General features: G+C 42.8%; 1 protein-coding gene across 4 annotated transcripts in view; it reads left to right on the top strand.

Moving 5' to 3' along the window:
• Positions 1-620: 620 nt before the first annotated feature.
• Positions 621-12954, top strand: part of DIAPH3 (diaphanous related formin 3) — a 499636-nt gene continuing 487302 nt past the window's right edge. For 2 of the 4 annotated variants that reach the window (XM_013047223.2, XM_013047224.2), the window contains exon 1: positions 621-986. In XM_013047223.2, the coding sequence (XP_012902677.2) occupies positions 810-986 (177 nt within the window). In that variant the 5' untranslated portion in view covers positions 621-809. The remainder of the gene's footprint in view (positions 987-12954) is intronic. The other 2 variants (XM_004775321.3, XM_004775322.3) reach the window with 1 other exon arrangement.

The following is a 12954-nucleotide window of genomic DNA, read 5'->3' on the forward strand; positions in this document are numbered from 1 at the left end:
CCTCTTTGTTCTCAATGAATCTTTAAAATAACTGCTATACGTGTATATTATTTTGTTATTCGTGTAAAGATTTGTGAACCACATACTGTCCTTAAGGACGTGGCCGAGCCCCTCCTGATTTTTTGGTGGCCCTTTCTGCCACCCCACAGCGGGCTCTCAGCCCTTAGGTACTCAGCAGGCATTCAATATGTCCAAAAAGCATCCTTTTGGAGCGTCATGGTTGCTATTGTTCTCACCTTCCTAGCACACTTCCAAGTAAGTATAGATCCTAGAACTACTTTTCCCGGTGGCCATGGCACCGGGGCAAGGCAGGGTTAGCAGACGATTTCATATTCCAGCGCTGCTCAAATAGTGGTTCAGAGGGTGTCGTCTGCCTTCCAGGTTGGCAGGAACCGTTCTCCAAATTCCAAATCATCCCACACTAGCACTAGTGACTTCTGGTAGCTTCTCACGCTCTTCCGACCTGATCCTGGCGGTGCCCTTAAGACGAGCAGCCTGGACCGCCAAAGGGGTTGAACGGCGAAACGAACGGGCCGCACAGCCAATCACGTTTCGCGCTGCCCGGAAAAGGCGGGTCCCGGGAGTGTCATTGACAAAGCCGCGCGGGATTGGCGGGTCCGGAGCGGTCCGGGGTGGCGGGAGTTTTCGGATGTGTTGGCGGTGACCTCGGCAGCAGCGGTTGGGCTGAGTTGGACCGGAGGGGCGGGCGGCGGAACCGGGAACGCCAGTCCGCCGCGGATTTCTGAGCTCCCGTCTCGCGGGTCTCACTGCGGCCGTCTTCTTTCCGTCCCCCAGAGCTGCGGGGAAGGATGGATCGGCACCGGCCGCGGCTGCACCACCCGAAGCAGGGCTCCGCCGCCGGGGCCCCCTACCCAGGCTCTGCTTCGCTCCGGAGCTGCCGGGAAAGCAAGATGCCGCGCAGGAAGGACCCCCAGCACCCTCCGCCCGGCGCGGCCGAGGAGCCTGGAGAGAAACGCCCCAAGTTCGTAAGTTTCGCCTGGCGCTGTGGTGGGGCAGCTGCTGCCTTGCGGAGGGGCAGTGGCTCCCGTCCTGGGATCCTTCAGTTTCGTTACCCTCTGACTGGCTTGACAGCCGTGGGTGGATCCACGGGGCCTTGCAGGGGGCGGGGGGGAGTTTTGTTCTAGGTTTCTAGGGCTGCCAGTCTCGGAATAGATTTACAACGACAGGGTCCAGTTCTGTTTGGATCCACTGACAAACCCACTTGGTCCACTGTGTTGCCCCACGTTTGTTCTGGCTGAAAAGCTGTTCAGAAGTTTCTGTATTGACGTCACCTAGGTGGACATTGCATTTTTTAAGTTGAATTCTCCCCACCCCTCTAGGAGACATAGCAAAGTGAACTTTTAGGTGATAAGAATCCCCCCCCCCCCAGCTTAATATTTTAATCCACGAAGAACTTTTTAAGGCAGATGTAATTTTCCAAGTACAAAAAAATTCGTTGCAATAACATGGCGGGCTATGTAGTCACTGCTAAGGAATGTCTCGCTTAGATTGGAAAGAAGTCTAAGTATTTGAAATTCGCTATTCTGGTTGCTTCTCTTACTCACTTTGGCACCCAAGGGAGATGTCATGATGAGCGGCTTGCGAATCTTTTTGGTGTCATCTAGTGAGCAATGCAATGATGATTGTTTTGCATATGTGTGTGCAGATAAATCACTGAAGGTTGATAGCTCTAGGGTGAATCTAACAATTAAAAATTTAATATTTGGACCCGTCCGTTTTACTTAGGAGTACGGAAAACTTTTTAAGTTATTGGTAAAATTATACAGTACTCCATGCGCCTTCTGTGAACAAATAAACACTCATTAGGAACTTAAGTCAGGATACACATATTAAGGGAATAGAGATTTGTGGAGGAGGAGTAAGTTGCTAAGTATACAGTTAAAAATGATGGTTGAATAAAACTGGGAGCAGAGCTGTGATATGTATCAGAATGCTGAAAATGACGGACACCATGGATTAATTTTGCTAAAGTAAGTATCAAGGTGGCCATAGGCCATGTGAAGTTTTGCAGGAGCGTCAACTATGTTGTTATTGTTATTTTAGCAGAGTTGAAGAATAAATGGGATTGAGTTAAACTGGTAGTGCAGGTAGCCAGTAGGAAAAGAATCCTGGGGCAATGGTTTTTCTTCCTTTTAGAGTCTACTCTCTGTGTTAGTGATGTCATTCTATTTTGTTTCTCACTCCTATGCTCCAGAATGCATGGGATGTGATTTTCTGTAACCCCCCCATCAAGGACGTCATGGAAACAGAACCTAAGCTAGTATTTAGGTTTAGTTTCATTTTAGGATGTATCAGGTGATTTGGATTCTAGTTTGTTTTTCATTTCCTAAGTACGTTAAAAGGGTTATTGTAAAGATGAAATGAACTCCAAAGGCAATACTTTGAAGCTTTAAAGTTAATAAACATATCTAAAACAGTGTCTTCTTTTATTTTTTATTTATTTTAAGATTTATTTATTTATTTGAGAGAGAGCATGCATGTGCGTGGGGAGAGGCAGAGGGAGGGGGTCCCAGACAGACTCTGTGTTGATTGCAGAGCTTACCACCAGGCTTCCTCTCACCACCCTGAGATCACAACCTGAGTGGAAACTGAGACTGGGTCCCTTAACTGACCATGCCACCCAGGAGCCCCCACACCCCCCACCATGTTTGTTTTTGGATAGGAGTCTGATTTGAATCACGGCTTCATAATTAATTTAGAGGTAATTTTGACTATTGATAATCCCTGAAACTAATTTAGATTCTTGCTGACATGGTAGTTTCTTTAGCTGTATTTTCCATTTCACTAATTCTCTCATCAGCAATGTTTAATCTGCTATTTAACTTGTTTGGAATATTTAAGTTTAGCAATTACAGTTGACTCTTGAACAACATGGGTTTGAAATACACAGGTCTAGTTATGCATGGATTTCTTACAGTTCAGTACTGTAAAGTTATTTTTTCTTATGGTTTTCTTAACAGCATTTTCTTTCCTTAGTTTGTTCTAAGAATAGAGTATATAGTACATATAACATGCAAAATATGTTAGTTGATTATGTTATCAGTAAGGCTTCCGGTCAGTGGTAAGCTATTGGTAGTAAGGTTTTGGAGAGTCAAAAGTTATACACGAATTTTGACTGCATGGAAATCCATCAGTGCCCCGAAACCTTGTGTTGTTCAATGGTCAACGACATTTTTTATTTCTGTAGGTTCTATTTGTTTCTTTTTCAGATCTGCATGGTCATTTCTGATAATTCATTGTTTCTTATCTTTTTCTTTTTTTTTTTTTTTTTAGGTATTTCCTATGTGACTCTCTTTATTCTTTCTTTGATAGTTCTGGTGTGTGTAATTTTTGGACTGTCTGTGTTGACTTGCACTTGTGGTGGCTTATTCTCTCTCCTCCTGTGCTTATAGATCTTTAGGAGCTCATTGCTTTATCTCAACCTATCTTTCTTTCTTTTTTTTTTTTAAAGATTTTATTCATTTATTTGACACACAGAGAGCCAGAAAACACAAGTGGGGGGAATGGCAGAGGGAGAAGGAGAAGCAGGCTCCCCACTGAGCAGGGAGGCAGATGTGTGGGACTCGATCCCAGGACCCTGGGATCATGACCTGAGCTGAAGGCAGACACTTAACCTACTGAGCCACCCAGGCGCCCCTCAACCTATCTTTCAATAGGTCTTAGTGGGGATGTTTTTCTCCGGTGTCCTTTTCTGGGAGTGCCACCGATTGGGACCATCTGTTTTAGGAGTAAGACTCATAGAGAGCCCAAGGTTCCATGCTTAACCCTAACTCTGTTCCTGGCCTATGGCTCAGTATGCCAGTCTTAAGGCTCCCTTCTGAGCAGCTCTTCCAAGTCAGCCTAGTTCCTCACTGCTCTCAGTCTCACCCTAGTAACTCTAACTTTGAGGTTGGAGATGGTCGCTCCCTCGTGCGATCTCAGCAGTGCCTCTGTATGTGATTGTTCTGTAGTTCTGTTTGCTCTACTGCCAGATGTCAAGTCGGTTCTTGGCTTCTTTTGATTTCATATGGAGCCACATTAGCCTGAATCTCTTTGGGCCACCGAGTCATTAGGTCACCTACTTGCCATGGGTAGCTGCTTTTGACTGGAATATGTAAGGTAGGTTGGTGATGTCACAGGAATAGGGATAATTTAGGTATTTGGTGTTTTACATACTCCATAAAGCTGCAAACTGGCAGTTGAACTGAATGGGAAATTGGTCCCTTGCCCCAGTCTTAGATTAGGAAGGCATAAGTTCTGGTGCCCACTGAAATCCTGCTTTACTCTGAGCCTTGATAAAGCAGACACATCCTTGTTTTCTAGTGTAGGTCTAGTCCTGCGTCTCAGGTTACTTTTGAATTGTGTATACAAGTTTGTGGTATAGAATTTCTCCCTATAGATCTGTGTAAAGAGTAGAAATTAGTCTGTTGTAAATGTATGTTAGTTTGGCTACACAGGAAATCACTGACTTTGGGGCTGTTTGGGAACCAGCCCACTTGACTTCAGTGGAAAATATGGTAAGCAGTGAGGTGGGTTTTTTTTTTTTTTGGAAGCAGTGAGTATTGAGATGCTGGGGATAGATACTGGGGGACAGGATGCAACTATTGGAGGCTGGGGGTGAGGGATCAAGGCAGGTGTCTGGATGAAGGCTTTGAGAACGTAGATAGAATTCAGGAGGATCATTAAACTTTGTCCTGCCCTAGGTCACACTCTCAGTACCTGAGCTGAAGTCCTATTTCCCTTTTAGAATAGAACAAAACAGTTGCCTCTTCATCATGAAATGCCTCTCAGTGATGCTGGGCACTTTGTTCTTACCTTTCACTGCTCTTAGAAGCACACAGCATGGGCAGTGGTGGCCTCCCATCCAGACGGAGAGCAGGATGTGTGGCTTCTGGAGAAGTTCCCCTCTCTAGGCTGTGGGCCTATTTTTGGAGAGGAGGCCCGTGCATTTGGTGATCCTGTTGGGAGAGCAGCTCTTCTTTATAATTAGGAATATCCTTTAAAACTTCTCATAGACTTTAGTGTAAATCTTGCATCTAATCATATGGTTTCCATCGAACGGCTTGTTAATTATTGTTTAATTATGTCATTACAGTACTTTAAATTTGGGTTGTGATTTTTCACCTTGTCCAGTAATATCTGTCCAGTAATATCTGTCTACCATTTTGGACATCAATAATGATAATAATTAACCCTAATGATCGAACCAAGTTCTGTTCTAGGTGCGTCTACTCACTTACCCTTTTACCCCCTACACCAGCCCTATGAGGTGTGTGATATTACTAGCCTTGTTTGCTGGGTGGGAAAAGAAAAGGACAGAGGTTGAATTGCCTTAGGTCACACAGCTGCCTGTTGGCGGGATGGGGTTTGAACCCAGACAAGCCCCTGCCTGCCTGGGTTTTTTAGCCACTGTCCTGTATTATCTCCCCTGCAGTTGGGAATTTTAATCTTTACTACGGTTCTCATTCAGGAGCCATTACAAATACTAGCACCTTTAATGAAGACAGAATTAATGATTTCCTCCTGATCACAGGCAGTTTGTAAGGTGGGAAGAGGTAGGAAGTTGGAGAGCTGTTTGTTGTACTGGGAACTTGGGGGAAGTGACATCAGAGTAGACTTGAAGATATCAGCGCATGCTCACCGGGATGTTGTTTCCGGTGTATCTGGAGGCAGGTATGGCTGGCTGAATAATGAGCACCCCCCCCCCGCCCCACCCCAGAGATAGTCATGACTTTTAGTCCCTGAAACCTGTGAGTGTTCCTTTCTATTGCTAAAAAGCACTTTCGGTGAAGGCTTTTAAAATGGGGGAAATTATCCTGGATTACCAGGCCCGGCTCTACATGCACGCTAGGTGTCCTTGTAAGAGGGAGGCAGAGGGAGATTTGACTGCAGAAAAGGAGAAGGTGATGGGACTCTCAGGCAGAGACTGGTGATGTAGCCCCAAGTCAAAGAATGTTGGCAGCCATTGGAAACTGGAGGAGGGAAGGAACTGGTCTCCACTCGAGCTTCCAGAGGGAGAGTGCTACTGCGAACACAGTCACTTGAGCCCAGTGCAACTCATTTCTGACTTTGGGCCTCCCGGCACTGAGAGAATACATTTTTGTTCTAAGCCATCTGGTCTGGTAATTTGTCTTGGCAGCCCTAGGAAATGACCACAGCAGGTATGCTTCTGAGGGGGACCACATTGAAAGGTGTGGTTTAACAGTTTATATATGAAGTGTTTTAGGAGAACCATCAAATTCATCTAAATCTCTTTGTTGTAGTATGGTTTTATTTTGGACTCCTTGTGATTGGGGTGGGGTGGATAGAAGATACATACAGTTCAGTCCTCTGGAATAGCAAGTAGAACTTGAATTCATCTTGTTCTGCTGCATCATTTTCGTAGTTGCTAGAAAGCAGAGCAAAGGTGGAGGTAATTTCTGGGTGCTTTTTCTTTCTTTCTTTCTTTCTTTTTTTTTTTTTTAAAGATTTTATTTATTTATTTGACAGAGAGAGAGAGATCACAAGTAGGCAGAGAGGCAGGCAGAGAGGGTTGGGGGAGGGTGGAGGAAGCAGGCTCCCTGCTGAGCAGAGAGCCCAATGTGGGCTTGATCCCAGGACCCTGAGATCATGACCTGAGCCGAAGGCATCCCTGGGTGCTCTTTTTGAGTTTATTTCTTCACTGAGTCCTCAGCTAACGTGATGCTTTCAATGGTCCTAGAGTTAAATTGGCAAGAATTGGAGACAGTGTTGTTATTTGAAGGCTTTAGGCACTTGAATGGCATTCATGTCAAAATCCACCTGACCCATCTGACACCGAAGCCTTCAGAGGTAAGATCATTTATTTTATTCAGGTCAGTCTTCTAAGTGAATTGCCTGAATTGCTCAGACTTTTCTTCCCCCACCATTTACCCTTCTGAACAAGAGAAAAGAAGTTTTCTGTTGTTGTTGTTTGTTTGTTAATATATGACTTATCAAAAGAAACAAAATATATCAAGTGGCTTTTGGGAGTATGTTTAGTTGCTGAAAATAGATGATATATGGCTTTTACTTCTGGATCGCTCTGTATCTTTTGCGCGTGTGTGTGTCATGGGGGGTAAAAAGGGGTGGGAGTAGGGATAATTGTCTCAGATTTAGAGTAAGGCTTAATTGCTTTTTTCAAAGACTCATGTCTTTAATTATGAAGCAAGCAAACTGACATACATTTATTACACAATGAAACCTTGCATCTCATCTAGTCTGTCTTGTAGCAATTGCTTCTGAACAGATGTTACCTGAAACACCTTTGTGCAGTTGGTAGAATGCTAAAATTTGTCATGCTTTTATTATTGTTGTCGTGAATTAACTCTACTTTATGGCATAACTTTATTGCTGTGTCCTAGAATCTTTATATATTTATTGCCTTATAAATTGGATTTAAAATTGGCTTTTTATATAGAATGTAAATTAACATGTGTATAACTTGTTTATGCTTGCAGAATAATCCAAGAAAAAACTGCTACGTATTATACTAATGTAATTGTCTTTAACTCAGCACATAGTATCCTCCAAACAGGAATGAAATGACTGCTACAGAATATGCTTACCGTCACACTCTGCTTGTTTCTCCCAGAAACTGATTTGACTTTTAGATCTATAAAATATAGATTAAGCATAACCTTTTACTTCATGGGATATTAAGGATCAAAGCACGAGCTTTCTTTGAACAGGATCTACAAAGGTAACTTTTCTCTCCAGAGCAGCAGGGTGGCATTGAAGTGCCTCATCGCTGGGAGTAATCTTCTCAAATATCAAATCAAATAATCATTATTAACTTAGGGGAGGATTTACGAGTTTCAATAAGTTAAGTTTTGGTGTTGGAATGTTTCAGTTACTGGCTAATTAATGAGAACTCTTTGAAAATGCTTGCCATAGATGGTATTCTTTAAAAAGACCCACTGCCATCTCTTCTTACAGTTTTTTTTTTTTTATTTGTAGAATTGGGAGTAGCATTTATGAGCGGTGACGTGGGCCACTGTTATGGCTTGAATCCTATAGCTATGTTATGCATTCGTTGGGGCTAGTTTCTTCTCTCTGGGCCTCTGTTTCCTCACGTGTAAGATGCGATTGTTGGGAAGTTGAGAAGCTACTGTGTGATAGGCCTGGAATGGTACCTGGCTCATTGTAATCCCGATGTCAGTCTTTGCCATTTATAGGATTGCTGTTGCTGTCATCAGTAGCAATAGTAGTAGTAGTAGCAGTAGTAGTAGTAGTAGTAGTAGTGCACTGTTTTCTAGGTTTTAGGGCCTTGGGGATATTACACTGTGTATTTGAATTACTTTCCTGTACTGGAAACTTTTCACAGGGTCAGCATTTTCCCCCACGTTGTGTGTGGCAGGAGCAGAGTCCTGCCATTCTCAGTTCTTTTCCTGGGGTGCTGGGTAACATTCAGGTTGATGCAGGTTTCTGGTTGTGATGGCTGCATAGTCAGAGCAAGGTTCTTGAACTTTCTAGGCATTATGTTTTTATACGTAAAATGGGGATCATGAAACTATGACACTTGCATGCAGATAAAACTTAGAAAAGAAACCCATGAAGGCAACAACCTCAAACTTAGGAAACAAATCCTTGTGATGCTCCAATGTGGACTTGAATGATAATAAAAATAATGTTACTTATATATGTATAGATATAAGTTAAAAATATGACTCCTTATGTTTATGGCTCTTTTACAACTATGAAACTCCAACAGATTTTCACATAAAACCCGAAACAAAACTATAAAACCAATAAAATTCAAATGAATAACAACATTAATTTAATGTGATTGATGATGATGTTTTGCTGAAATTAAGTCATCATTGTTGAACTTAATAGTGGGAAGATATGTGTATGGTTTGCTGTTTTCCTTTTTGTCAGCTTGACTTTTGGATGGAAGTGGAATCCCAGAGGCTGAGGAAGCAGAGGACAGTGATAAAGCGAAAGACTCAGTCCTACACTATTGGTAGAGATCGGTCATCTACCATTATTGTCTTTTTCACAAGATTTTAACTTGAGGCTTCGGGTGAAATAGTGATTATGATACAGTCACTGGTTATGATAAAAAAAATGTAGCCATATGTAGATATTTTCTACTCAACTGTATGAAATTGATGAAAAGGAGCAGAAAGAATCGGAGCTGAGACCACCAGCATCTATATTCATTTTTCTCTTGAAATTAACCTTACCATAGCTCTGAGTATTTGGTTCCTTGAATAGGGACATTTTGGAATTATGGACGACATTTTGGAATGGAATTCTTCCTAAGTAGAGGAGATCATGAAAACCTAGGTAGTGTGATTGCTGTTGTTTGTCCTTCTTCTAGTGCCCTGTTGTGGTGTACACAGGCACACACACACACACACACCTACATGCCCACACGCACGCACGCAAGTGTGGCCACCAGAAGCCACACTTCTGATGGAAGGACCATGGTGTAGAGTGGTCATTCAGATTGTCCAGATGATGCTTATTTTCCTTCAAATGTTTAAGATAATCTTGGAAAAATGCAATATTTAAAAAATCGTCTGGACCTGGAGAGCCCGAGAAGGGATCAGCAGACTCAGTTTGAGGACTCCAAGAGGTGACTTAAGAAGTTAGTTGAGTACTGGAAACTGGCAAAGGTTTTGTACCTTTAGTTCTTCATCTAGCAATGAGCTCAAAGTGATTAGTAAGTGTTCAGTTGTGAAGGATGTATACAGTGTGCTTCAAAACAGTTTACTTCTTCTTGGGGCGCCTGGGTGGCTCAGTGGGTTAAAGCCTCTGCCTTCAGCTCAAGTTATGATCTCAGGATCCTGGGATCTGTTCAGCAGGAAGCCTGCTTCTCTTCCTCTCTCTCTGCCTACTTGTGATCTGTGTCTGTCAAATGAATAAATAAAATACAAAACAAACAAACAAACAAACCCAGTTTACTTCTTAATAGTTTATTGAGGGAAGACATTTCCCTTGCAATTAAAAAATATATATATATATTCCTTTGGTCATACAAAAGAAATGTAGAACACCATGTACTCACAGTGAGTGTCAGAAACGAAATTTTATAAACACTATTGAAATGTCCGTTTTCTCTATCAGTTTCCTTTTAATCTCTGCTCTTCACTTCTTTGAGGTAGGGGCTATTTACAGGACTTTTTATTTATTTCATGAGGGACCTTCATGGGTTAAATATGGCTGACTACCTGTTCAGCTCTCCAAGGAAATTATCATTAATTCTAGGTTATTCTAGAAGTTAAAAAAGAAAAGTACATGCTTCTTTTGGAGTTATGATGTAGAATTTCTTGAAACTCTTAGTGAGATACATGGGTTAGTCTAATTATTAGATCTATAATAGTGCATTTATTTGGCTTATTTTATTATAAAGTATCTTCCCAGGATGTGGGGAGTTTATCCTGTAATTGTTGTATTTTCCTGAGGTGGGTTGTTTATTTGGGCATCAGGAAATGTAACTTTGTAACATTCAGCTTTTAAGTAGGATTTACAAATTGGTGACATTAATTACAGACTGTACTATACTATTAAACTGTTGTGTTGATCAAATCCTTGTGTAGAATGCAATTTGTAAGGACAATTACGATTCATTTCTAATGTAAAATCTGACAATCTGAGAAATGAACATGAGAACCAGAATGCACATAATCTGCAATCAGAAATTCAATGTGACAGTTTGATTTCCTTATAAAAGGTGATGGTCTCCAATTAAAACCATGCTCAAACCCTTATTCAGCCTCTCTTCTGGAGGTGTTATTTTGCTGTTACTGATATGTTATCTTGAACCTGTTTTCAGTTACGTTATGCACATGTCTGTGAGCTTTTGGAAGTCACTTTCTCTCTCTGCAAAGCTTGGCATAGGCTTGAGCTTACTACAGTAGGTCTGTGAACGCTTGGCTAATTGAAAATCTATGCAAAATTACTCCTGTAACCTTACACCACCTGGTTCATTAATCTATTCATGATTAATTTAGATTTAAACGTTATTGATATACCCTAAATGTCTATTTCTTTTTATAAAAGATTTCAGTGGTGGTGGGGAAGAACATGTAAAGGCTACCAGAAACATATCTGGGTCACTGGAGAACTGAGCCTGCCCATTCAGGCTCTTCTAGGGGCCAGCTATGTGGCTTTCAAGCCCTACTGTGGTAAAGAGGGTGTAGGATGGATTCAAATACGGCAGTGTATCCTTGGGCAAATCAATGAACTTCTGTGCCTCAGTTTTCCTATCTGTAAAATGGAATAGATAACCACAGCACGGCCATTGTAGCTTGTTGGGAGGATAAATGGAGGTAATGGATGCTTCAGTAGCTTGGGTACAGTGTTTAGCAGTTAATACGTGACAGCTATTGTGAGTTTTACTCTTTTAATTCTTTCTCAGATACAAGAGTAGGGGGGAGTCTCACCTGAAATGTTGAATTCTCTAGGGCTGATCATTTGGAAGGAGATGTGATGGGATCTCAGTTACTGGCAGCATTTTGACCATTCTTTTTAGCTTCTCACCTCCCTTTCTCCCTGTGTTCCTGTTAGACCCCTGCATTGTGTCCCTGAACCCGACCTTAACTGGAGTGGGGAACACACCAAGAGGTTTGGCTCCTGGGCGTACACCCCTCCTTTCTGTTTCATCTAGCCTTCTGGCCCCTTGACCTCTCTTTCCCTGTTGGTTTCCTGCCGACTTCTGCTCCACACAATACCCATTCTCCACAAAAGTAACCCTAGCACTTTTGAACTAGGATGGCTTCGCATTCCTCACCTCCTCAAGCCTGCCATAGGGTAGACGGTAAATAACTAGTACAATCTCTGGTTTCCTTGTCCACTTGCGCTGATGGCCAAGACTGCAGCAACTTGACAGGCTCCCTGGGTCTTGAAGTGGGCTGCTGTCTGGAGGTGGAAAACCTCCCAGCTCTGTGAGCTGATTTCCTTACATTCTTTATCTGTGGGTCGGCTGATTGGCTGGGTCCTCAAAGCTGGAGATAATCATCATCATCACAATAGCTACATTTATTCAGCTCTCCCAGTGGGCTGTGCGCTATCTTAATCACTTAATCCTAATTCACTGCTTTCAAGGAAGCACTCTCATCACCCTGGTTTTGGATGGGATGGAACTGAGGTAAGGAGAGAGTTTGGGGCCTTTTCTGAGCCGCCACAGCTGGGGATGGGGGTGATGGGTACCAGCAGTCAGGTCTAACTCCAGAGCCCTGGCTTTGAACCACCTCTCTGGTTACCTTTTCTATTTCTATTAACATTTATGCTAAACCATTAGCATTACTCTCTTTACCTTTGCTATGGGCCTGATTGCTTTTTGTTGTGAGTAGTTTTTTAAATTGAAAAAGTAATGTATGTGTAAGGGCCTACTTAGCCAGAGCGAGCCATTTTGTTGTTGATGCAGCAAACTTAGATTGACCCGACACCCCCCCCCCCCACCCCGAGAAGCTTACTTGGGAACAAGTCTGGGAAACCAGAAAAATATGACTGACCAGCCCCTGATAACGAAGCCCAGATACAAGGACATGTCCGGCCAGGTGGAAACGTCCAATCAGTAAAAGCGCACGTATTACCTCCCTACCTGCCAAGGATGAGCGAAGCCAGGTGGAGACATCCAATCAGGAAAGTACCTCTCTAACCACAAAAGAATGTGGGCCCTACCCTTTGGGCGCCAATTCTGACCAGAGTAATAGGCTAGTTCAAATAACTACTCTAGGATGAATTGTAATTCAATTGGCCACCTGTGTGTGGCCAGGCTCAACCACATGGCCTTTACTCTAGAAAAGTTAGTCTGTGAGACTGGGAGGGGTCGCCTCTTTGCAAGAGACGGCCCTGGCTGGTCAGTTTGATTCTCAATTCTTGGCGCGAAATAAAGCTTTGCTTGACCTTCGCTTTGTATCAGTCTTGTCCTTTTGTCTACGGACCCTTTCAGTATGCACCTCTTAAAAAGGCCAGCAGTGGAAGAGTACAGTCTCGCTCGGAGAC

This window comes from Mustela putorius, unplaced genomic scaffold (genome assembly GCF_011764305.1).
Source record: "Mustela putorius furo isolate JIRA1106 unplaced genomic scaffold, ASM1176430v1.1 tig00000179_pilon_pilon_pilon, whole genome shotgun sequence".
NCBI lineage: Eukaryota > Metazoa > Chordata > Mammalia > Carnivora > Mustelidae > Mustela > Mustela putorius.